This window comes from Phyllobates terribilis, unplaced genomic scaffold (assembly GCF_046119375.1).
Source record: "Phyllobates terribilis strain yellow unplaced genomic scaffold, ASM4611937v1 Scaffold_7__3_contigs__length_470593459, whole genome shotgun sequence".
NCBI lineage: Eukaryota > Metazoa > Chordata > Amphibia > Anura > Dendrobatidae > Phyllobates > Phyllobates terribilis.
The window spans coordinates 87,505,159-87,532,451 of NW_027362767.1; the positions used below are offsets into that span (position 1 = coordinate 87,505,159).

Consider the following 27,293-nt stretch of genomic DNA (forward strand, 5'->3'; position numbering starts at 1 on the left):
GTCATTGTGAAGCCGGTGCATTACTGTTTCTGAGCACGTTGTGTAGCGTGAGCTGATTGTGGGGATGCTCGCTCGGTGTTGGTGTTCCTTTTAAAGTGACATACCCTCTAAAATCTTAATCTGACGTAGAGGAAGTCAGTCGTGTTTGTGTGAACTCTTTCAGCACTGGCTCTCCTGGGGATCGCATGACATGGTCCATGATCCTAGTGGCCAATCGGCACTGGCTCTCCTGGGGATTGCATGACATGGTCCTTGATCCTAGTGGCCAATCGGCACTGGCTCTCCTAGGGATTGCATGACATGGTCCATGACCCTCCCCTCCATATATCCAGAACTTTTAGACACCTGGATGCCGCTACGCAGCCCTGGTCTTACTTTCACCCCTCCCAATGCTCTCTACTTGTAAACTTGTACTATTTAACTTTTTAATTGTGACTGGTTGAACAGCGCTTTAGATCCCTCCGAAACTGCATTTTTTTTAACCCTAGAACGCATGACCATAAAAATCTACACTTTCACATACCTGGGGCCTTTTAGGCCCGTGTGCAAATAATAAATAAATGACCAACTGGAAATGACAAACAACTATATACCTGAGGAATACCTAGAGTTTCAAAATTCTAACTAAAGAAATCTTGCAGAAAATAGAAAACAATTAACAGGGCGGGCCTGCGAGGCCCCAGGTATGCGTTCTAGGGTTAAATATAATTGGGTTGCACCGATTTAAAAAATATATAAATATTGGCATTTCCATGTGGAGAAAAAAAAGTTACATTTTGCAGTCTAAATGTATTGGCTTGTGCGGTCATATGATGTACATGACGCCGCAGTGCAGGCTGGCACCGGACGACGTGGAAGTATTGTAGCAAAGGGAGATTTTAAAGCAAAGTATTGGCATATTAGTTATTTTATGCATCGTGTTGATGCTGGATAACCCATGTAAGCAGCACTGGTTGGGGAATATCATCCAGTCACCTCTTACAATGTAATGGGAAATAAAGTAAAAGCAAAGTTAACCCTGATTCATAGATTTTCTGTTTTGAATAACTTTTAATCGACTTTGTTCTACTTAACAGATGAAACACAGAAATTCCTAATAAGTAAATATATGAGTACCACAAAGTTATGTGTGCGGGTGTATATAAAAAAAAAATACTCACGCACTCCAAAAAACAAAAACATTCTTAGAAAAAAATAGACTTTATTGAGCCCAAAAGGCGACGTTTCGGTTCATAGAACCTTTTTCAAGGCATTTTTTTCTAAGAATTTCCTTGTTTTTTGGAGTGCTGCCTTCTACTATTTTTTGCTATGTTACAATTTGGACAGATTGTTTAGAGGCCTGGCACCCACTGTGAGTAGTTACTAAATGGTGCTGTTCCAGTATGTTTTTGCATAAATATATATGTTTGTGTATGTGTATGTATTCTTAGACTCTGAGAACTTTGTGGCACTCATCTCATTTATTTATTAGAAATTTCTATGTTGCATCTGTACAGTAGGACATTAGGAATGTGAGACACCATCCTACTATATGTATCCAGCAGGAGGCGCTGCTGCTCTACATCCTTCTCTTGGGTCCACATGATATGTTTAGCATACAGAGGCTGTGGTCATATGAAGATGTCCAACAGAACGTGTTTATCCATCAGAATCATCCCATCCCTGCTCTGCTTATATACCATCCTTATACATCTTTACACTTCACACTGCTGGAGATAGATCTTGGATGTATCAATAAGGAACATTCTTTGCATTAGCTCATAACATTTTCTCTATCTATCTATCTATCTATCTATCTATCTATCTATCTATCTATCTATCTATCTATCTATCTATCTATCTATCTATCTATCTACTATGTCTACCTAATCTATTTATCTAATTTATTTATCCAATTTACCTAATTGGCCTACCTAATCTTTATATCTGATCAATCTATATGATCTACTGTATATCATGTACCTATTTATTTATTTTATCTATCTCAATGTATGTATCTGACGCGCCCCCTGGGACATATTCCTTTTTGAGGGGAATACCCGGCACCGGATCAGATGGGGGGTTGTAGTCTCCGAGCGGCTGAGACCCGGTCCCGTGCCCAGGGCGTCAAGCTATGTGTTATGTGGCAGTCCTTACTGATGTTATAAGAGTTCTTTTGTGTCGACTACGCCACCCGTTGTAATGCGGTCACTGTGGCCGCCGCTGCAGCAGGGTCCGCTGAGGCTGATGGTGGATGTGCAGCTTGGTGGGATAACCCCCAACGGGAGGGGTATAGCCTCAGAGGGGACAGGCGCAGAGGATGGGGGTTGTGGTGGTGCGGTGCAGCCGGCAATGAAGACAGACTCGGGTTGTGCAGTTAAGGGAGTTTACTTACTGCGGATGTTTCGGTCACTCCAGCTGTTAGTGACCACCCGAGCCGTGCTGCGTCCACCAGGTCCTGGATCCGGCCAACCCCCAAACAAGTCCGGAGCGTGGCCCTGAGCTCTCCCTCTGTCCTTTCTTCAGCCGTCCCCACCAGTGATCCACCTAGGTCCAGCTCCCTCGGGCCTTCTGTTGGGCAACCCTTGGCCTTAGGTTCCCTGACCCTCCATGTGGTATGCCTTCAGGGTGGATGTAGTGGGTGGCCGTGGCAGATGCTGCCCACAGCCTCCGGTCTCTGGCTAGGGATGTTTTTGCCCCCACCAGCTTGGGTTCCGGTACCCTTGTGCTGACTCCTCACCCGGTGCTCTAATTTGGGTTCTTGGGTCCCTTCAGTCTTCCCCCTCTGGGTCTTTCTCTTTCTTTCTCCTCTCTCTCTCTCCAGGGCTGCTGTTTCCTTCTCTCTCCTCTCCAACTGACTTGTTCTCAGCGTCTGACCCTGATCTTAGTTGGTGCCCTCCTTATATATCCCTCTATGTGTGAGCTCAGGTGACCAGCACCCAATGAGCTCCTATCACTACCCAGACTGCTCCCCCTATCTGCCCCTACACTACATGGGATGTACCACCCCCCCTCCCACTCCAGCCAGGAACAGGCTCGGTTGTACCTGCACATTTCTAAGTGGGAGTACCGTCGGCCTGCTCCTCTGGAATGGGATGTATGTAGTGCATGCAGTCTATCTGAGCTCAGTTCCACACTCCTTCCTTACCCGGGAGTGGAATATCACACCTCTGGGTTGAGGTGCAATACCCCTGTAGCAGCCGAATCCTCAGGGTGCTACATTCCCCCCTGGTAAATCACAGCACGTCCTCGGGCTGTAAGACATAAAACACCAAAAACATACAAAATTTTCATATAAACATATAAAACATATAAGACATTATATATATAACATATCTTATCAGATAAAACTTTCTCGTAGACTTCTCTTGTCTCTGGCTCCTCCTCCGGACACTGTGCAACGTGTGTCCGGGAAAAGTGCGACAGTCTTTCTAGAAAAATGGTTTCTCCTATAAAACCGGTAGGGGGCGCTTTAGGACGCGCAACTATATACAGGGGAATTTGGCCGTTCTCAGTCCCCGGCCAAGTAAAGGGAAAGGGATGGCTGCTCACAGTCCTCAGCCTGGTTTGGGTAGGGGACACACGGGTTAAACTGTTCATTGGTCCCAACGGGGACTAAACTTTAAAGCAGCCACGGTTACTTGGGTACCCCGACAGGTAACTATATACAGTCCTTTGTACTATCTCAGTCATAGTACCTTCTAGCCTTGAACCCGTCCGGGTCTTCTGGCTCCTCCTCCCTACACCGCAACTCCTCCTCTGTCAGGCGATGCACGTGGAGGGCGTAAGGTCCCTTGGCACACTTGTGCCGGGTGAACGTTACCTCGTCACCGACGTAGAGGTCACGGCCTTTGTGACCCTCTGGCAGGTGGGACTCGACGTCCCGTCGGGTAACGAAGACGTCACCCATGGTGTTCCGGTCCTTTATGAAGCCCCACCCATGCTGCGCATTAAACTTTATTACCGTCCCGATGGTACGGGGACGATTTGCTGCATAGGGGTCCCTTCTGGTCCGACTCTTTTGCTCCGCGCTGCGGGTCTGGGCCCATTGCTCTCTGACCCGCCTCTCCTCCCGTTCTCTCTTAAACTCTGCCAGCTGTTGACGGCAACACTCTGTGCGTTCAGCTGCAGCTGCCCGAGTCTCTCCGGTGAACCCCATCAAATCTTCTCCCGTGGGGTCCCACACGAATTGGGCTTCTTCTAGTGGAGGCGAGACCCGAGTCACGGGCTTTGGAGCCGGGATCAGGGGCTCACACAGGGGACCTAACTTCTTTTGTCGCTCCAGTTCCAAGAATTCTTCGGGCCAGATGAAAGGCCGCCCGTCCGGCCACGCCAGCTGGCTGAAGGGGTCCTCTCCCAGATATGGCACCCTTGGTGTTTCGGGTGCGGGCTTGATGGTGGGGGCGCCCAGGTTACCCAGGCCTTGCGGCCAGGCCGGGGGCATCTGGAAGGTAAATGGAACTGTTAACACGGCGGCGCCCTGGGCTACCTGGCCTTGCGACCAGGCCGGAGGCTCCGCGGAGGTAGATGGCTCTGCTGGGGATGCGGCGCCCGGAAACGCTAGGCCCTGCGACCAGGCCGGAGGCTCCTCTTCCTTCGCCACGCTCCGGGTCACGACGCGTGACGTCACCGGGGTCGCGACGGCGGCTTCCGGTCGGGGCCTAGTCGGTGGCGGTGTCATGGCGGTCTCGGGTACGGCCGGGGGACCTTCGGGCTCTGCGACGGGGAGCTGGGGCAGATAAGCGGTCTTCCGGTATGGGGTATAGGCGTCCCCCTTACCTGCTGCCATGCGTCTCGCTCCCTCTTCTGCGCCGTCTCCGGCCTTGGGTCCTCCCGCGTCATCCGCAGAGGCAGTCGGTGTCTTCTTCCAAGGGAGCGGGTTCCGTGGACGGGTTCCAGCTTGCTGGGCCATCTCCCGGCCCCACTCCGCCAGGATCTCCCTCTGCACTCGGGCCATCCTTCCCGCGAGGCCCTCCAGGGCACTCCGCGCGCACTCCCGATCTCGGGGAAGCTGCGCCAGGATCTCCGCTAAGCCTAGCGGGGTTGTTGACTCCAGCAGGCTCCTGACCATCGGGTCGGTGCTGCTCTGCTCTCCTCTTTCTTCTTTTTGCAGGCTCCTGGCCAGCGGGCCGGTGCTGCGCTGCTGCCGCTCCATTCCCGGGTCTACTCTTCCTCTCCTCGACTCCGGGTGCTCTCGCTCTGGACACCTTGCCTCCGGGTGCGCTCGTTCTAGACTGCTCCAAGCGACACCCATCTTTTCTCTTTTCTTTCGTCTCCTCCCACTTCGAGGGCGGTCCCGGGGCAACTCGGTGACTGTCAGCTCCAGGGGGAGTTCTTTCACGCTGACAGACACCTCCAGCATCACAGTCTCCGTTGGTGGGGGCGGTTTCCACTTTTGGCGCCATTTTCTGTCCCGGCCCACGATGGGATGTGGCCTCTTGCCCTCCTTTGGCACGCCCATAATGGCGTCCGCTGCTCTTCCAAGGCGGGAAATCTGCGGTTTTGGCGGGAAGCGTCGCCCAGTGGCGGGAAACTCTGCAGATGGCGGGAACAAGCTGGAAATGGCGGACAATCGGCGGGAAACGACTGGTGATGGAGTCCGATGGCGTGGACCCTCCGGAACCGGCGGGAGACTTCTTTCTGAGGTAAACTTGCACTTTTCTTCAGGCACGCAGTACCCGGGTGTTGCGGGCACGTAATCCTGCCGACTACGCCAAAGTTGACGCGCCCCCTGGGACATATTCCTTTTTGAGGGGAATACCCGGCACCGGATCAGATGGGGGGTTGTAGTCTCCGAGCGGCTGAGACCCGGTCCCGTGCCCAGGGCGTCAAGCTATGTGTTATGTGGCAGTCCTTACTGATGTTATAAGAGTTCTTTTGTGTCGACTACGCCACCCGTTGTAATGCGGTCACTGTGGCCGCCGCTGCAGCAGGGTCCGCTGAGGCTGATGGTGGATGTGCAGCTTGGTGGGATAACCCCCAACGGGAGGGGTATAGCCTCAGAGGGGACAGGCGCAGAGGATGGGGGTTGTGGTGGTGCGGTGCAGCCGGCAATGAAGACAGACTCGGGTTGTGCAGTTAAGGGAGTTTACTTACTGCGGATGTTTCGGTCACTCCAGCTGTTAGTGACCACCCGAGCCGTGCTGCGTCCACCAGGTCCTGGATCCGGCCAACCCCCAAACAAGTCCGGAGCGTGGCCCTGAGCTCTCCCTCTGTCCTTTCTTCAGCCGTCCCCACCAGTGATCCACCTAGGTCCAGCTCCCTCGGGCCTTCTGTTGGGCAACCCTTGGCCTTAGGTTCCCTGACCCTCCATGTGGTATGCCTTCAGGGTGGATGTAGTGGGTGGCCGTGGCAGATGCTGCCCACAGCCTCCGGTCTCTGGCTAGGGATGTTTTTGCCCCCACCAGCTTGGGTTCCGGTACCCTTGTGCTGACTCCTCACCCGGTGCTCTAATTTGGGTTCTTGGGTCCCTTCAGTCTTCCCCCTCTGGGTCTTTCTCTTTCTTTCTCCTCTCTCTCTCTCCAGGGCTGCTGTTTCCTTCTCTCTCCTCTCCAACTGACTTGTTCTCAGCGTCTGACCCTGATCTTAGTTGGTGCCCTCCTTATATATCCCTCTATGTGTGAGCTCAGGTGACCAGCACCCAATGAGCTCCTATCACTACCCAGACTGCTCCCCCTATCTGCCCCTACACTACATGGGATGTACCACCCCCGCTCCCACTCCAGCCAGGAACAGGCTCGGTTGTACCTGCACATTTCTAAGTGGGAGTACCGTCGGCCTGCTCCTCTGGAATGGGATGTATGTAGTGCATGCAGTCTATCTGAGCTCAGTTCCACACTCCTTCCTTACCCGGGAGTGGAATATCACACCTCTGGGTTGAGGTGCAATACCCCTGTAGCAGCCGAATCCTCAGGGTGCTACATATCTGTCTCTCCATTTTTAAGGGGCAATGTAATGTATACACATTAAAAAATGTATTCCTTGAATTTAAAATTTTACTTTAAAGACAACTTGTTACCATGAAATTGCAGTCCAATCTGCAGGCAGCATGTTATACAGCACAGGGTGCGGAGTGTAACATCCCTGGCGGCGTGCTTGCATAGTGCACCACCTCCCACTATGCAAGACCGCAATCTTACCGGTCAGTCCAGCCTGCAAATGTTGCTCCAGTTCATGCTGTGTGCATGCCTCTTGACTGACTGCTTAGGGCGGCGGCCCAGTTACTTCCTGATTCTTATAGCTGCTGTGGGCGCACCCCTAATGCGTCTCCAGCCTATTGCTGTGAGTCATTGGATATTTAAACCCCCTCCACCCAGTAGGAGGGGCCTGAGCAACACTATCATTTAGTGTGCTCCTTGACTCTGAAGTTGCCAGGTCCAGCTCTGCTTCTTGTCTGTTTCCGCCATCTCTGGGGGCCGCATACCCAGACCTGTTATCTGTGACTTCTTGTCCGTTTCCGCCATCTCTGGGGGGCTGTATACCCAGGCCTGTTATCTCTTACTTCTAGTCTGTTCCGCCTCTCTGGGGGCTGTATACCCAGGCTCGTTCTTGTATCTCGTTGCAGTAGCAGTTCCTGTCTGAACTGTATCCTAGCCTGTTACCTGTTTTTCTCTATGTCCGTACCTTCCCTTTTCCTGCAGTATCTGAACCTGCACCTAACTCCAACTCGTTGTCTCTGTACTTCTGTTTGTGAGTTTTGTGTCCACTCGCTACTTCAGAGTAAGTACCTGGTGTGTATCTGGTTCTTCTTGTCCCTTTTCCCTTCCTCCGTATCCACCACCGGTGTTCTAGCCATCTTCCTGCATTTTCCAGTCTGTTCCAGGTGAACAGATTCCTGTCCTCTCTGCCTGCACCTTCTGTCCTGTTCTGCTCTGCCTTGTCTACCGCACCTGCAGTTTCGCTCCGCACTGTCTTGCACACCGCTCCGGCGGTTTCTCTCTGCTCTGACTTGCCCATCGCTCCGGCGGTTCCGCTCTGCCCTGCCTTGTCCACCGCACCTGCGGTTTCGCTCCGCTCTGTCTTGCCCACCGCTCCGGCGGTTTCTCTCTGCTCTGACTTGCCCATCGCTCCGGCGGTTTCTCTCTGCTCTGACTTACCCACCGCTCCGGCGGTTTCTCTCTGCTCTACCTTGTCCACCGCTCTGGCGGTTCCGCTCTGCTCTGCCTTGCCCACCGCACCTGCGGTTTTCGCTCCGCTTGCTCACCGCACCAGCAGTTCCTCTCTGCTCTGCCTTGTCCTCTGCTCCGGCGGTTTCGCTTTACTCTGCTTGTCTACCGCATCTGCGGCTCTGTACCTGTCTCCCAGTCTGTACTGGACCCTATCCAGCCTGCTCTCCAACCTGCTAGTACCTCCCTGTCTGCACTCCAGCCGTGCTTTCCAGTATCTCCCTGTCTGCACTCCAGCCGTGCTTGCCAGTGCCCACCTGTCTGCATACCAGCCGTGCTTGCCAGTGCCCACCTGTCTGCATACCAGGTTTACTTGCCAGAACCCACCTGTCTGCATACCAGCCGTACTTGCCAATACCCACCTGCCTGTATGCCAGTCTAACCTGCCTGTTCCTGCATTCCCCGGTGTGGGTCAACAACTGTGACCGGGGTCTGACCTGGAGTCGCACCTGGTCTCTCTGCTCGGTTCCTCCTTGGTCCACAGAGTCGACTAAGCTGCCGTGCGACCTTGGTCGGATCGGGTTGATACTTAGTTACACCCCTCCAGGCACTCCTCGGTTCATGGTACAGTGGGATCACTAATCATGCTCACGCCAGTCAGTCTGGGCGCGAGCGTAACACGGAGTAGACTGATATATAGTTTTGTGAGAAAAGATTCAGTATAACTTGTGTTTTAATCATTTAAACCTCTGCTCTTTTAGGTATTTTGCATCCAGTGGGCGGTCCTATCAGTGACTGACAGCTGTCTCTCTATGCACTCTCATACATAGAAAGCTGCCAATCACTGATAGGACCGCCCACCAGACCCCCCCCAGACCACTGATAGGGCGCCCGCCAGACAACTGATAGGACTGCCCACCAGACCCCCCCCAGACCACTGATAGGGCCACCTGCTAGACAACTGATAGGACCGCCCACCAGACCCCCCCCAGACCATTGATAGGGCCGCCCGCCAGACAACTGATAGGACCGCCCACCAGACCCCCTCCCAGACCACTGATAGGACCACCAATTTAATTCCAGGAACAGCAGAGGATTAAATGATGAAAACATAGGTTATACTGAGTCATTTTTAACAAAACTATATATCTCAAACTAATCAGCTTATCCTTCTCTATAGCATGGTGCCTGTAGATTGGACTACATCTTCAGGGTGACAGGTTCCCTTTAAATATGTAGCAGATCAAAAGCTCAAAGTGTTTAATGGATGACAAGAACATTAGGCAAAACTTTTAGACTGGGGCTACACTGCCATTTTGGCCATGACACAGGTTGCGCAGCCATAAATCACTCTGTCCCTGCTACATCGCTGCGCAATGCAGGTGAGTGCTGTTACATTTCAACCCCCAAGGTTCTGTGAGTTCCAACTTTTTGGGACTTGATTGTTGAGGTCACAATACCTTAAGGGTTGAAATGTGACCCCATTCACTTGCATTATGCTGTAATGTAGCAGCCGCTTACAGCGATTTTTGGCAGCACAACTTGCAATATTAGATTCAAAAAAGTGTGGTGCTATTTCAGGGGGAACAAAATCCAACTTTATCCAATCCCATGTGCGGATAAGTCCTCACAAGGAAAATGGTGCGGATTCTGCTGCAGAATTGACATACTGCAGATGTTTGTAGCGTCAGTCAATTTACCATGCAGATTTTCTCTGCCGCGCATGGATGAGATTTTGGAAAACTAATGTTGGGACTGTAACACTCCTAGAATTTTTGCTCCAGAAATTCCACTCTGTATCCTCCAAGCATGAATATATACTCTGAAAAGCTATGTCTCCTGATCAGAGCAATATCAAGTAGCCACTCTTGTTGTGTGTTGTACATCATGTGCATCATATATTATACAGCCGGCATTCACGTCTAACAGCAGCGATTGGACCTAGCTCTGATCCCTGCTGTTAACCCCTTATATGCCACTGCCAATCTCCAAAAGCAGCATTTAAATCATACTATTGGAGTGGCGTGCCGTTTCAGCACAATTGCTAATAGGTTTCTTGGCAGCCAGCGTCTTGCTGAAAGCACCTTTAGCTGCCACAGGACTTCATAGGAGACCACCATTTTCTCTATATACTGCAATACTGTTTTACTGCAGTATATAATCCAAGCAATCAAAAGATTGCAAGTTGAAAGATCCTAACATTGAAAAACATAAATTAAAAAAAAAAAAAAAGTTAAATATAGAAAACGAATTAAAAATTTCAATCCACCCCCTTTGCCCTGTTTCTGAAACATCTTATTTACCCCAAAATTGTATCATTAAAAACTTTACCTCGCTCCACACAAAATAAAGCCTCACATAGCTCCTTCAACAGAAATATAATAAAAGTTACAGGTCTCGGGAAATTTAGACACAAACCAATTATTTATTTTTATTATTATTTTGACAAATTTCCATTTTTTTATCAATACTTACAGGCAACCCATCACCATGAAAATGCAATCCAATCTACAGGCACCATGTTATAGACCAAGGAGAGCTGAATAGATGGATATATAATTTGTGAGTAAATATTCATTTTAACTTGTGTTTTCTGTTTTTTTTATCATTTAAGCCTCTGCTCTTTCTGGGATTTTCGGTCCAGTTTGCGGTCCTGTCAGTGACTGACAGCCTTCTTTGTATAAGTGTAAATACAGAGACAGCTGTCAATCTCTAATCGGACCGCCCACCGGACCACTGATGAGACCACTGCTGATCTGAAAGTCCCAAAAAGTGCAGAGGATTAAATGATGAAAACACAGGTTATACTGAATCATCTCTCACACATCTCATCACTGTACTCAGCTTCCCCTGCTCTATAACATGATGCCTGCAAATTAAAATGCAGTTTCATAGGGACAGGTTCCCTTTGAATATATATATAATAGTAGATACAGTGGCTTGTGAAAATATTCACCCCCCCCTTGGCATTTTTCTACCTCACAACCTGGAATTTTACTGTTTTTTTGATGGTTTGCATCGGTTCATGTAAAGAACATACCTACAAATGTGAACATTTTGGTTTTTTCTTTTTTTTTGTGAAGCAAACAATGAATGGCATAAAATAACTGAAAACTTCAGTGTGCATAACTACTCACCGCCCTAAAGTCAGTACTTTGTAGAGCCTCCTTATGCGGCAATCAGGGCTGCAAGTCGCTTTGGATAAGTATCTATGAGCTTTCCACATCCTGCCACTGGGATTTTTGTCCATTCCTCAAGGCAAAACTACTCCAGCTCCTTCAAGTTAGATGGTTTCCTCTGGTGAACAGCAATCTTCAAGTCTGACCACAGATTCTCAATTGGGTTAAGGTCTGGGCTTTCACTAGGCCACTCCATAACACTTACACATTTCCCCTTAAACCACTTGAGTGTTGCTTTAGCAGTATGCTTTGGGTCATTGTTTTGTTGGAAGCTGTACCTCCATCCCAGTCTCAAATCACTGACAGACTGAAACAGGTTTTTCTCAAGAATATCACTGTATTTTGCACCATCCAATTTCCCCTTGACTCGGACCATTTTCCCTGTCCCTGCTGCCGAAAAACATCCCCACACTATGATGCTGCCACCGCCATGTTTCACTGTGGAGATGGTGTTCTTGGGTGATGAGCTCTGTTGGTTTGGCGCCAGACATAACGTTTACCTTGGTGGCTAAAAAGTTACATTTTGGGTTCATCTGACCACAGCACTTTCCTCCATACATTTGGGGAGACTCCCACTTCTCTTTTGGCAAACTCAAAACGAGCCTTACAATATTTGTGTGTGAGTAAAGGCTTTTTTCTGCCCACTGTTTCATAAAGGCCACCTCTATGGAGTGTATAACTTATTGTGGTCATATCGACTGATAATCCAGTCTCTGCTTGGGAACTCTGCAGCTCCTTCAGGGTTACTTTTGGTCTCTGTGCTGCCTCTCTGATGCCCGGGCTGAGAGTTTTTGTGTGTGGCCTTCTCTTGGAAGGTTTGTTGTGGTACCATGTTCTTTCCATTTGATAATGGATTTGATGGTGCTCCGGGGGATCATGAGTGGTTGGGATATTTTTTTATAACCTAATCCTGACTTGTACTTCTCAACAACTTTGTCCCTGACATGTTTGTAGATCTCCATGGTCTTCATGGTGTTGTTTGGTTAGTGGTGCCTCTTGCTTAATGGTGTTGCTGCCTCTCTGGCCTTTCAGAAAAGGTAAAATGTACAGTTATATGAAAAAGTTTGGGCACCCCTATTAATCTTAAGATTAATGTTTTATAAAAATTGGTGTTTTTGCAACAGCTATTTCAGTTTGATATATGTAATAACTGTTGGACACAGTAATGTTTCTGTCTTAAAATGAGGTTTATTGTACTAACAGAAAATGTGCAATCTGCATTCAAACCAAATTTGACAGGTGCATAAGTATGGGCACCTTTATCATTTTTTTTGTTTTAAATACTCCTACCTACTTTTTACTGACTTACTAAAGCACTTTTTTTGGTTTTGTAACCTCATTGAGCTTTGAACTTCATAGCCAGGTGTATGCAATCATGAGAAAAGCTACTTAAAGTGGCCACTTGCAAGTTGTTCTCCTGTTTGAATCTCCTCTGAAGAGTGGCATCATGGGCTCCTCAAAACAACTGTCAAATTATCTGAAAACAAAGATTATTCAACATAGTTGTTCAGGGGAAGGATACAAAAAGCTGTCTCAGAGATTTAACCTGTCAGTTTCCACTGTGTGGAACATAGTAAGGAAATGGAAGAACACAGGGACAGTTCTTGTTAAGGCCAGAAGTGGCAGGCCAAGAAAAACATCAGAAAGGCAGAGAAGAAGAATGGTGAGATCAGTCAAGCACAATCCTCAGACCACCTCCAGAGAGCTGCAGCATCAACTTGCTGCAGATGGTGTCACTGTGCATCGGTCAACTATACAACGCACTTTGCACAAGGAGAAGCTGTATGGGAGAGTGATGCAAAAGAAGCCGTTTCTGCAAGCACGCCACAAACCGAGTCGGCTGAGGTATGCAAAAGCACATTTGGAGAAGCCAATTTCTTTTTGGAAGAAGGTCCTGTGGACTGATGAAACCAAGATTGAGTTGTTTGGTCATACAAAAAGGCGTTATGCATGGCGGCAAAAAAACACAGCATTCCAAGACAAACACTTGCTACCCACAGTAAAATTTGGTGGAGGTTCCATCATGCTTTGGGGCTGTGTGGCCAATGCCGGCACCGGGAATCTTGTTAAAGTTGAGGGACGCATGGATTCCAATCAGTATCAGCAGATTCTTGACAATAATGTTCAAGAATCAGTGACAAAGTTGAAGTTACGCAGGGGATGGATCTTTCAGCAAGACAATGATCCAAAACACCGCTCCAAATCTACTCAGGCATTCATGCAGAGGAACAATTACAATGTTCTGGAATGGCCATCCCAGTCCCCAGACCTGAATATCATTGAACATCTGTGGGATCATTTGAAGAGGGCTGTCCATGCTCGGCGACCATCAAACTTAACTGAACTGGAATTGTTTTGTAAAGAGGAATGGTCAAAAATACCTTCATCCAGGATCCAGGAACTCATTAAAGCTACAGGAAGCGACTAGAGGCTGTTATTTTTGCAAAAGGAGGATCTACTAAATATTAATGTCACTTTTCTGGTGAGGTGCCCATACTTATGCACCTGTCAAATTTTGTTTGAATGCAGATTGCACATTTTCTGTTAGTGCAACAAACCTCATTTCAAGGCAGAAACATTACTGTGTCCAACAGTTATTACATATATCAAACTGAAATAGCTGTTGCAAAAACACCAATTTTTATAAAACATTAAGCTTAAGATTAATAGGGGTGCCCAAACTTTTTCATATAACTGTATATACTGACAGACATGTGACACTTAGATTGCACACAAGGGGACTTCCTTTCACTAAGCATGTGACTTATGAAGGTTATTGCACCTGAAATTTTTAAGGGTTCATCGCAAAAGCGGTGAATACATATGCACATGACAATTTCTAGTTATTTGATCCAATAAGTTTAATTTATTCTTATATTTTTCACACTTCAGAAACGTAGACTATTTAGTGCTGATGCATCATACACAAATCGATTACAAAAATATTTCAACACAGTTTATAATGTAACAAAATAGGTAAAAAGGCAAGGGGGTGAATACTTTTGCAAGCCACTGTACAAGCTTAGTATCTGTATAATTGTACTGACCTAAAGAATGTAAATTCCAGGTTATTTTTACAGTACAATCAATGCCTTGAAAACAAAAAACCTCAAAAGCAACGGCAGAATTTTATTTTTTTCACCATTGCAACCCACTTGGAATTTCTTTTCACGTTTTCCAGTACATTGTATGATATAACCAATGGTGTCATTCAGAACTGCAACTCGTCCCATAATAATAATCTCTCGTATGGCTACGTCAATGTAAAAAGAAAAAAAAATCATGGCTCTTGGAGAAAGGGCAAAAACAGAAGAATTTTTGAAAAGAAAAAAAAAATGTTAAGCCATTTATCCCAGTATAAGTAGGACAGTGAAGATTGCCATACTGTTAGGAGTGATCCTATTGCTTTCATACGTACAAATCTCTCCAAAGAAATGAGCAAGGATTTAAGTAATTTTGCATTGATGGCCTAATGCTACCTGCATACAAAGTATTAGACATGGAGACCTAAGTCAGTGCGCCCTGATATACTGATAAAAGCGGAGTTTTTCTCTTGTATCTAACCGCACGCTGTAATTGCCTTGGGCACTATGTACTCACTGTTACAGTATGGTTTCTACATTGTAATAACTTGTGTCTGTTATCACAAGGACTCAGTTATCGATCATTATCATTGGTGATGTAGAATTCAGCATTTGTATCCTTCTACTTTGTGGATTTCTTTTGCTGAGTCATTTTTAAAGCAATGGGGACCTGGAGTCGGAAAATGATATTCTGCGATGGAAAGTCTTCAGAGAGCAATGCTCGTTCCGTCCCACTTATTTAGGTATACGATTAAGAGACCTTTACTAGGAAATGAAAGAAGTGCTGACAGCTAGAGGAGCGCCGGCTTGTGTGTGTATTAGGGGAGGGGTGGGAGAAAATGAATTTATTTTACTTTTTACCATGAAAAACTGTTCTACAAGCTTTGTTAAATGTTTACTGCGAGATGTGACATAGAGGTAAACTGTGAAATGTCAAATGTTTAAAGGAAAACTCCATTCACACACGACTGATTCTACCAAACTACTATCCTCATGTACTATATCTATGAGGGCTATGACTTCTCCAGAACTTATATTAAAGGGGAATTCCCATCTCCAAGATGTAGTGGGTGTAATAATAGTATTAGCAAATACCTCCAATTAGAAATGTAGTATGGTTCTTCTGATTCGCTATGTCACTTACCCCATGTGCAGGGCATTGCAGTAGCTTAGGTATCCATGTTTTTTTTGGACAGCGCGTTTCGAGAATGGACAAGGAAGTGTCTCTCTGACCAATGTGTATTCTTTTGTGATAACATGTTTAAAGAAAAGCGTTTGTACCATGACCTGAGGAAGAGAGCAGTCCGCTCTTGAAAATTATTGTCAATAGAGTCTACTGTAGTTTCAACCAGTGTCACTATTCACTCATTGTTTTTATCCACAGATCCACGCTATCATGTCTATGGCCATCCTCTATGATATCACTATGCCTTGAAAGGGCCTCAGTAAGAAAAAAAGAAAAAACATTAAAGGGATTGTCCACTACTCACACAAACCCTTCTCAATCCCTAATAACACCAATACTGACATTCGGTGCCAGCGCCATTCCAGAGGTGTTGGCACTGGATTCCCGGGGATAGCGTGACCTTAGTATGTCACGTGATCCCTGCTTCCAATCAATACTGGCTTCACTCTCTCATTCTTCGGACAAATCTCACTCTTTCACTTCCTGCAGATGTGATTTCATCCAAAGGTGTGGCTGCTGATTGGCCACATTGTTATGCCATGCAATCCCCGGGAGAGCCAGTGCCGACAACAGAGGTGAGTATAGGTTTTGTTATTTTACAAGGTGGAAACATGGGGATTGAGAAGGAGTTGTCCAACTAGTGGACAACCCCTTTAAAATAGTTTGTGAGAATTGATTTAAAAATAAATACTTAAAGGGACTAGTCAACAATCTTTTACCATGGAAGTAATGACATGGCTGTATGTGTTTGTCTCCCAAAGAAAATGATATATATTTTTTTTTTGCCGACATGTGTCAGTCATGAGAAATCAGTTGTAGAAGCAGTATGCAAATCAATCTACAAGTGCACTGGGGGCGTGTCAGTGCTATTGGAAGAAGCAATCCAAGTGCATTGGAAAGAGGAATGTGCTGATTCACAATCCGCACTGCCAAAGTACAATCAAAGATAAGATATGGATGTGGTTTATTTCGTCAACACGTTTCAAGGTTTTCAAACCGATTCATCAGGACAAAACCACAAATCCAAGTACATTGACACGCCCTTAGTGGACTTCCAGTCTAATTTGGATATGGCTTCCACACTAGATTTCTCATGACTGGCTTATCGGATGTCTACAAAACAAAAATATCATTTTTATTGGATGAGAAGGGCCTATACAGCTATGCCATTAGTAACATATGTAAAATTGTGGTTCCCTTTAATAAAATCTTATGATAGATCTGCGCCTAAACTGTAGAATTTTGACTCTTCCTTACAGAGTTTTGGATAGGTTCATCTTCCCCATGCTTGTCCTGTCTATCGCATCAGCAGCATGCAGGCCTCTTCTTACGTCTGCCTGCGTTCTGTCATTGCATCGTTGACTCACACCTGTTAGTAAAGATTGAGACAATGCATTTTATTCTGGCGATGATGGATTATACTGCAATGTCAAACTGGAGTGCCAAGGGCCCACCAGTAACCAACTCCAGGGCCCCACTTTTCAGCTACATGCAAATGTGACATTATCCTCAATCACAAATTTATATGGCAATGAACGGGGTAGGTTGTTAAATGAATAAGATGCCGCCTTTGTCTATACATAGTGATTCAGTATATAGTGCCAAGTACTACTCATATAATAGGGTGGTGGCCCACTGGAGGATTCTCCTCTTCTCCTGTTGTCCAGTCCAAGCCTGATTATACGTTACACATGTTAAAGTTAAAGACTCTGAAGTCCTTCACTTTGTTCCTGTGCTGAAAGGTGTTGTTCCTGATGACATTTATTAGGCAATAGTTATTAATGCAATTTTCCCACAAGCTGTATCCTGTGTTTTCGGTCCTGAGTCTGACTCTTCTTCCATGGTCAGGCGGGCAGGTTGGCATGGGATGGTGCCCTGATTGTGGCCCGAGCAGCACTTGGAGAGGTTAGCCCTGTGTCAGCACTGCAGGCTTGCGATGATTTATTGGCTGGCATTCTTCTTCTGTTATTTCAACCTCACCTTTTGTATCCTAGCCAGAAAGTCTATTAATAAATGATTAAAGCAGATTGTTAAGGAAACTGATCTGAAATATTTGGTTTGGCGGAGATCCAGCTAATTACAAGCTGCCTGTTTGCATCTGTCACTGCAGGCTCACCTGGCTGTGGGGGATGCTGTCAGTTTTGCTGACCCCTAGCTACTGGTACAGCCCCCAAAAAAAAGACCCCTGTTAAGGAAAGGAAGCAAGAAAAAGATTCAACATTATTAAAAAAAGGAGTTCTGTTGTGTAGCTACACGTGCCACAGTTTATACTACTATCCCCCCATATTATGTCATCAGCTCCCACATAAGGGTGAATAGTATTTTATCTGACTTAGCAGAAGTTTGTGCTCCAGAGCTTCTCTTCTTAACTTCACCGTGGGAGGAGATTGTAACTATCTGTTGGCCATTTTGGATGACACAGAATACTGTTTGTGTCTTAGAAGTAAGTTTTTTCCTAACTATTCACATTTTTGATATTTAAACCTTTTTTTCTGTCTGAGTATTACCCAGAAAACACCAAATAGATCCATAGAGTATTAAAAGCAAAAAATCTTTATTCACCATATATAAAACAATTAAAATATTGCTCTTATGTTAAATAATCAAATATTGATTTCTAATCTCAATTCTGTACTCGTACATTGCATCCGGCTCGTGGTAGGCTTTAGCTGACATACAGTGTGCTATTCTTGTATACTTAGCTCAGGGTAGAAGTTAGAAAAATAGGTGCTATGTGGGACATATGGTAGACAGTCCTGTAGGAATAAATATACAAAATAAGTATATTTAACATCTTATCGCCTCAATAAAGGGGACATTAAAATAACCTGGCAATGAAGAGAATGTCCAATGATAAGTCATGTTTTTTTACTTAGAACATTAAGATGGTTACGTTGCTGATACTGGTCCATCCCCCATTATTGCTATTATCTAGTACAGAAAGTAAAAGGGGTTTATGGTTTTATAAATACTACGTTGGAAAATGTTAAGGCAATAAAAAGGGGTCCACAATCTGGACCTTCGTCTGTTAGCCAGTGGAGAGTGGTTCATAGATGGACATGCTATATTGTATACACTAACTTAGAGGTCCTACATGCCAGGAATCCAATGCAATCTAAGAAAAAACTATTCTTATCCGCACAACTGCTAATGGACTGACATGTCAATGTGGAGGTCTATGGATAGCGTCTCACCGTTATCAAACATAAGCCCATATACCCTTTCTGCACAGCAGCTCTCTGTTCCCATTGTCTGCACCTGGAGTGGCTGTAAATTTTGTCTCTGGAGGACCCAACATGTCCATGCTTTACAGTAGACATTATGTAATGCTTCATTTCACCAGTGGTGGAGCTGCCGGGTGAATTAACCTTCCCTGATCGCTGGGGGTCTCTGCAGTGGGGTGCACCATTTAATCTGCCTACAATCAGAGAACCTTCAAAACAGAAAGCTTTGTCATAGGCTGAGAATGACATTATGGAGCTTGGATTGATGGGGCATCCCAGTGCTGACATGTGATGATCCTTCACTTCACCATTGCTTGATGCATTGTCTTGTAGTAAGGGTGAAGTGAAAGGAATAACAGCTGCTATCAGTTATCAGCAATGTAATGGGATACCTCCGAGGAAAGAATGTCGTCTGCTCTGATTTACTTCTAAATGACAGCGTTTTACTTGTCTAAGGGATCATTTTTCACCCAAACAAGACCTAGATCTTGAAGTGATCATTGGTAGGCAGATGACCAGATATTTCAGAAGACATTGTTGTGAAGAAACCTATAGTTTTATGTTGGTGATCAGCAATAAGGGCAGAAACCACTGTGGGTCAATACTTTCCATGGACAATTCTGCAGAATAAGATTATGATTTGGGCATTCTCTTGATCAGTGACCCGGACTCTTCATATAGGCAGCATCAGGACGTGCTGGATCTACTGATCGGCAGGGATGCCAAGAGTTGACCCTCGCCAAAAAAGAGTATTCCCACCCCTTCAAAATAGGGTCTAAAAAGACCGCCTGATTTATACAAACCCTTTCCATCTACCCTAATTGGGAAGACTCAGTGACAGCTGGATAATTCCTAAAATGTAGTCTAGCAGTAATAGGAGACGATTGCGTAGGGTCTTGGCAGTGGGATACTCCATAATAAGCTTAGCATTTATGGACTTTTTAAATGGATAGCATCATCCAAATGTCTCCCATCTCTTTTAAAGGGGTTTTACGGTTTCGGAATTTTTTTTTTATCTGGTTGCAGTATGTTTAAAAAAAACAACCTGCACTTTACCCACCCTCCCTGGGTCCAATACTGAGTTACTGCTTCTTCTCCTGGTGTCTGTTGTTGTCTGCAGCGCTGATGTCACATCAACAGCGCTGCAACCAATCAGTGAGCTCAGTGACTTTGAGCGGCTAGGGCTATCAACTCGGAAAGAGCCGCTGCACTCACTGATTGGCTGCAGTGCTTTAACATGACGTCAACGCTGCAGACAATAACCGACTCCACGTTGGACTTGTGGAGGGTCAGTAAAGCCCAGTTGTTGTTGTTGTTGTTGTTGTTGTTGTTTTTTTTCACATCCTCAAACCAGAAAAACCCTTTAAACTCAACGCTTGTAAAGAGAGCTGCTAATATTATAGAGCTTATGATTCAGTACAGGCAAAGATTGTATTTTACAAAAGCAATAAGGGAGTGCTAAAGCCAGTTGTTTTAGAAATTGGGAAGTAATATTTGAGAACTCTAAAAACCTTGTTTTTTGCTATGATGACTTTCTCTGTCTCTTACAGGTTTGGTGGAAATTTGCCTGATGCACCCCCTGGATGTGGTAAAAACACGGTAAGTTTGGGTACAGGCTCTGAGATACGAGAGTTTCTTATCCTGCTAATAACTTACATTCAAGTGGTTAGGCAAAGGGAGGATCGGGTAGTCACAAGGTGTCGGCGGCTTAGCATGTCAGCCAGGTAGCCGTCTTTGTTCACATAGTAATCCCTGTAAGAGGATACTGACCAGGTATATTGATACTACCACTTGCATTTAAGCAAGTGATGCCCCTGTTTATACCTTTATTGACCCCTTGTCTCCCGTGATGAGTTTTCAAACGAAACGCGTAGGGACTAGGGAGCGTTATGGGGCATTGATTTTTAGTTCCCTTGGCTCTCTTGGAGAATGGTTGGGGGTATTGTGTGGGTTGTGGTCATTGCCTCCCCCCCGATGTCCTTCTGTCTATAAATTGACTACTAAAGTGAGCTGAACTGGCCCAAGGGACCAGACTTGGATCTTACAAAAAAAGAACAGCACCTGAAACCATTGGTGAGATTGTTCCTTTATTACCTCTATATTCTTTACATGTTTTTACCCTATATAGGTAGGTATAGGTATTACAAGAATTTATGTTGTGTGTTTTTTTGAGCCCATAGATCTTTTTAATTAATTATATTAAAGGTTATATTTTACAATACCCTCTACCCTGCTGTATACATATTTGTAGAAAAATGGTTGAAATTTCTAAACGTTTCACAGGATATTTTTGTTCAACCCCTTTAACTAAACCTAAAAGTCTCCACTTCAATTGCATCTCAATTGTTTCATTTCAAATAAAAAATAGTGGCCTGCAGAGCTGAAATCACAGAGATTTGGTCACTGTCCAAATATTTCTGGATTGAAGTGTATTTCAAATAAATTACCGTACTTTTCGGATTATAAGACGCACTCCCCACCCCCACCCCCATCCCCAAATTTGGGAAGAAAAAGGGAGTGCATCTTATAATGCAAAGGTACTGTATTTTACCTGGGGGGCGGCGTCGGATCGGGGTCACAGATACAGGAGGTTGGCTGCGGCGGGAGCGGGGCGATGCTGCGGGCCCTGTCCTCAGAAGAAGGGTCACTGATTCAAGGCGGTGGTGGTGGCGGCGGGAGTGGGGCAATGCCGCGTCCTCAGAAGAAGTCAGCTGTGAGCGGAGATTCCCTATCCCTTAGCCATATCCCTGTGGTGTGGTTTGGCAAAATGGCCGCCGGAGCATGCGCAGATTGAGATCTCGGGAGACAAGATCTCGTCCCTCTAGATCTCAATCTGTGCATGCTCCGGCGGCCATTTTCCCTAAACCCACCTCAGGGCTCTGCCTACAGTATAGGGAACCTCTGACTTCTGAGGACGGGGGCCGCAGCATCGCCCGACTCCTGCTGCCTCCTCTGCCAATCTCCTGTACTTGTGACCCTGGCTCTTGTGACCCCCGCTACACAACTGCTGCCCCACAGGTAAAAAGGATTATAAGGTGCACCATTTTATTTATTTTTATTTTTTTAATTCCTATTTTGCACACCAAAATTTGGGGTGCGTTTTATAATCCAATGCATTTTATAATCCGCCAAATACGGTATTTCACAAAAATATGTAAAAATCACATTCTTCATCAAAGTGAAGAGAACTAGATACCTGACGTGGTGTAAGGTAGCCACAAAACAAGACTGAGAAGTAAAACTTCATATTCTGTGTGGGGCATCAAGGGGTCATTTCCGGCTGTTTAGCCTGGCAGGTATTCTTATTTCTTTACCACAGGAGACGAGCGTCTCACATAAACTGCTTAGGTAAAAGTGAGACCGATTCAGATTGTGAAGTAGTGAGATTACCCTGGATTAATGGTGAATTACAGTATAAAAGAACAATCTTCTCTGACTGATCGCAGCCTTAGGGATTATTCAGGTCCGGACTCCACCCCGGTTATTCTTCATCATAAGAGGACAGCTCGGTTGAAATCTCTGACATGAGGGTGATTGATTAATTTTCGGTGGATGAAGTGAAGCAGAGGTCAGTACAGTGCGACTAGTACAATGGAGGGGGAAAAGCTGTTTATCCGCTATATACTTCATCCAGTGTCATTTTTGATGGACGGTTTACAATGACGAGAGGTTGACTCTGCCTTTGTCAATAGGGTGTAACAGTCATGTCAGTGTACACACCGCTGATTCACAGAGCGCTTGCTATTGTCAGTCAGCATGCATTTTATTATTTGGAAACTATCTGTTAGCAATGTTGTAGATATGTTGCACTCAGCAATGGACAATATATAAAACACAGACGTAATTGACATCTTTACCCAGCATTTCATAGGATGTAGTAAATTTCATACATACTTACACTCAACAGTGAAATTGCAACACCAAGAAGGAAAAATCGTGGGATTATGGAAATCACAGGATGGATAGACATGGTAATGATACGCAAATGATGAAAAAATGGAAACATAATTTTCAAAACATCTCTATTTATTCAGTATCAAATATGAGTGCCACGCAGAGAAATCCCGGCACCCACACGGCATGGTATCAAAACGTTATTAATGATTTCTGAGGAATGTCCTGCCTCACTGAATGCACTTGGGCAAATCATCAATATCCGCTGCTGGCAGCTTCCTTTTGCAATTGCTGAACTATGCCGTCCCAGATGTGCTCGAGGGGAGACAAGTCTGTAGCATGGTCGATCTTGTGGTTTCCACAGCAAAGTATGAGTTGTCAAATGTAGCAGAACCCTCAAAAATTCTTTTAAAGTTTAAAATTTTCACTATCGTGTGGAAAAGACAACAGTACCAGAACTAAATATAAATGCTTAGTGAAAGTTTGACTGTAGGGACCCTTCAGTAATCACTAGAAAGGGGAACCCTGGCATCTGCACATCCACATTAAAGAGTTGTGTAAAGACTGTTGATGGCCTATCCAGCGAGTGCCGGCTCCTCCATTATTTACCTCTAAACGTCGCCATACATTATAGCTGGAACTCCAGTTGGGTCTGAAGCACAGCCACATCAGAGTGCACGGCAAGGAGTCAGACCTCTATTCATCAAATAATTGCCGATCTTCCAGATAGGCCATTAGTTTGCTGGAATAGTGAAGGCTGCAGCTGATCAGCTGCTATGTCAAGTGACCGCCTCACAGATGGAACGGAGCTTGTCCGGGAGGTAATTTATACCTTTTTTTTTGGCTGCAGAGTGGACAACCCCTTTAACCGTAATGGGCCCAGGGTGCTGTATGAAATAAAAAATATATTTGTATAGACCTACAATACAGGCGCTGCTCCTCCCATATTCATTTCTTTGTCCCCTGCCAGTTCCCTGGTATCAATATCTGACAGGGGTTGTCACATCACCATTGTACCGAATCAGCAGCCGCTGACCTGATGCAGCCTTTCCATTCCATCCGAGCAGGTTCAGACAGGATCTGAAGGCTGCAGACAATCAGTGGCCATTGATTGACTGTAGCCGCCATGCAACACGCCTTGCCCGATGTTGATGCCAGTAGACTAGCAGGGGAGAGTGTGGAAGTCTGGTCTGGTAGGTGAGTTCAGTATCTTTTCATTTAATACTCAACCCTGGGTCATATAATGCAGCTCTCCACCTTTCAGAACAAATTTTAAAAAATAATACTTAAATACATGCATTTTGGGCTAAAAATCTTTTTTTTTTTCAATTGCGTTTCATTAAATTTTGCACCATTTGCCTTCTGTAGCCTTTGTGTTGCAATGTCTATTGCTGGTTGTGGAGTGAGTTAACCCAAGAATCCATCAGTCAGCCCGCTATGACGGACTAATGAGGCATTTATATCTCTTTTATCAGTCTTTTCTGAGTTCTTTTCAGCTGTTTATGACACAAAGAACTTGTAAAAGTCAAATGGTGAATAATTTGTAATGATGCTCCATTGCCAAAATGATTTTTAGCCCCATATAGATGTTAGCAAGAACCTTTCACAAAATGTTTCATGTTGAACTGTACACACAGTGTAATAGCGGCTGCAGAGCAGAATAAAACTTTTTTGTTTGCTTTAAATTTCGCCTCTCCGTTGCGGAGATATTAGCAATCAAAGTGTTTGGCACCTAATGAGTTAACTTTTGTTAAGTCCAAGTGGGTGTTATCAGATAGCAACTCATACAGGGAGAAGTGCAAGTCCTCAGCACTAGTGTGACTAGAGTCCAATGGGGTCCGGGTGCAAAATTTGGACCAGTCTGCATATTCGTCAGATGTATGGGCACTTATAGCATTCCAGATACTGTGAAGACGTGTGTTCGCCCTCTCATGTAATAATGTTCCCCATCCTATCCCTTTCCTGGAATAATGTCTCCCATCATGGGCCCCTTCTAGGTATGTCCTCCATCCTGGGCCCCATCTAGTAATAATGTCCCCCATCCTGGTATAATTTCTCCATCCTGGACCCCTTCCAGGTATAATGTCCTCCATCCTGGGCCTTTTCTGGTATAATGTCCCCCATCCTGTGCCCCTTCCAATAATAATGTTCCACTTCTTGGTATAATTTCTCTCTTTCCTGGTATAATGTCTCCCATCCTGGACCCCTTCTGTGCCCATTTCAGTAATATATGTCCCCCATCCTGGTATAATGTGCCCCATCCTGGGATTCTTCCAATAATAATGTCCCTGTTCTGCAGCTCTTCTCCAACAAATCTGAAAAAAAAATAAACAATTCTACTCACCTACCCCCGCTCCCACGATGCGCAGCATCCTCTTCTATAGCAAGTGCAGAAGCCTGCAGCTGACTTCAGCATGCAAGCGACAGGTAATGCATGACTTCACTGCCATGCGCCACCAGTGACTTACACGCTGACATCAGCTGCCAGCCTCTGATTGGCTGGCAGGACAGCGTGTATAGCAGTGCAGGGACCCAGCTGGTCTCTGAGCCGCAATATATTTTATCTGAGTGTACGTCCTTAGACATACATCCAACTGAAATAGCTGCTGGTGTCAGTGGACCCCCCTCTGCGACCACAATCATTTCCCTCATGGTCCCCAGTGAAAAGTATCTAATACCACCCAGTTGGACTTCACTAAAGTAAACTCATTAGGTGCCAAATTCTTTGATTTATAATATCTCCACAATGGAGAAGGAAATTAAAAACAAACAAAAACATTTCATTACGCTCTACAGTCACTATTACATTGTGTACCCAGTTCAACATGAAAAAAATGGTGAAAGGTCCTCTTTTTTTAAAAAAAAAAAAAAAAGTCTCCAAAGGTGGACAACACAGTTTAACGTTACTGTAAAAATAGTGAACAAAACATTTAATCGTCTATCTTTAAATGTTCGTCCCTGCTGTTGTTTTGGTGGAAGACTGGGGTCCCACGTTCTAGCGATTGGTGTGTCTCCTGCCAATCTCACGTTTACCTGGCTGCAATACCACTTTAATGTAGATGCTGTGGACACCTTTGACGTGGAAAAAAATAATTTTAACATATGTTAGTGGTTACCAATCTTTAGTCTTCCACCCATTCTTAGACCCCATGATATTAATTTTTGCAGCCTGATCAAAGTTCCAGAGTTTTCTCTTGCAGGAGTGTCCTTCTTTGTAATATAGGCTGGATGTGAGGACTGTGCGTGTCCATTATGTAGCTGTCTTTGCAGACTCCTTTATCAGTACAGCTTCTATCCTGCACTTATTGCCTCGTCATGTGCTTAACTTTGCATTTAGGCAAAGCAAATGGAACAGTAAAAACAAATTATATTTGAGGGTGTACTGTACTTAAACTACAGATCTACCAAAATGAGACCGAATTTTGACTCGTATTGTGTGGCGCACTATATATATTTTATTATTTAGTCATTTTTTATGCTCATTAGTCACTTAGGAACAGTGTCTAGAAAAGGGCTAAGCAGAAACATAAAATGTGTCAGATGTATTATTGACGTGTGATATTTTTTTTTTGCCGAAAATCTTGGTATATTGTAGGCCGGCCAGAAGTTGGAGCAAGGAAGAGCTTTTCTATCAAATATAAAGTGTTCCACTTCTCTGATACAGCACGCACCATTGTGATAAATCTGGCACAATTTCTGCTCGTCTTGTCCAAATTGTGTGCTATCTAATTTAGGACAGAATTAATAAATCTGCCCCAATGTTAGAAGTTGAGCTTAATTATTGAGCCTAGACCATTACTCATAGCTTCCAGATTTATGATGCAATGTGTGTATACGATCAGATCAATTACTGTCTTAGGTTCTTAATGGGCATCATGAGTGGCATATCACATGGCATGTAATGCACTTTCCTGCCAAGCCCTGTCAGTCATTTTTATTAGGATCACTTTTTTCTTTGCACATTAAGTGCTGCATGAAATCATACGAAAAAACTTCTAAAGGTGCAAATCAGCAAGTGTCATTGGCGAGTTATTCCAGCACTTGCTGATGGCTCACTATCTAAAATACTGAGACAAAAGGTGCTGTCAGTTTAGCCGAGTCGTCTTGTATAACGAAAACCCACAGGAATGTGTCCTGATCACAGCAAGTTCAGTTCCTTAGAGCTTTCAAGACTGAGAACATTTTTTTTCTGTTTATGACTTAATGAAATTAAATTGTGTAAGCATTGCAATGGCCAGGCCTTGATGGGTGACCGACATTATTGACCTGGGATTCCCATGCACAATAGTGCAGAAGTTATGGAAACGACTGTCATCAGATATAAACTCTATAATTCAGGATGATGGCCTCTCACATTGCGATGTATGCATATCTCGATGGGCATATCTCTAAACAAGGGATGTCAAGCTCAAACACACAGGGGGCCAAAATGAAAAACTTGTACAAAGTCGCTGGCCAACCAGTGTACAGTATAATGGGCCCCACAAAGTCCTCCATACAGAATAATGTACCACACATAGTCCTCCACACAGAATAATGGGCCCCACATAGTCCTCCATACTGAATAATGGGGCCCACATAGTCCTCCATACAGAATGATGGGCCCCACATAGTCCTCCATACAGAATGATGGGCCCCACATA

The 27,293-nt window shown here is 45.1% G+C and overlaps 1 protein-coding gene across 4 annotated transcripts in view; it reads left to right on the forward strand.

The window, feature by feature from the left end:
- Positions 1 to 27,293, forward strand: part of SLC25A21 (solute carrier family 25 member 21) — a 420,995-nt gene that overhangs the window by 216,499 nt on the left and 177,203 nt on the right. For all 4 annotated transcript variants that reach the window (XR_012247354.1, XM_073638942.1, XM_073638943.1 and 1 more), the window contains exon 3: positions 20,307 to 20,355. Coding sequence is in view for 3 of the 4 variants with exons in the window: in XM_073638942.1 (XP_073495043.1) it covers positions 20,307 to 20,355 (49 nt within the window). In the remaining variant the exon portion in view is untranslated. The remainder of the gene's footprint in view (positions 1 to 20,306; positions 20,356 to 27,293) is intronic.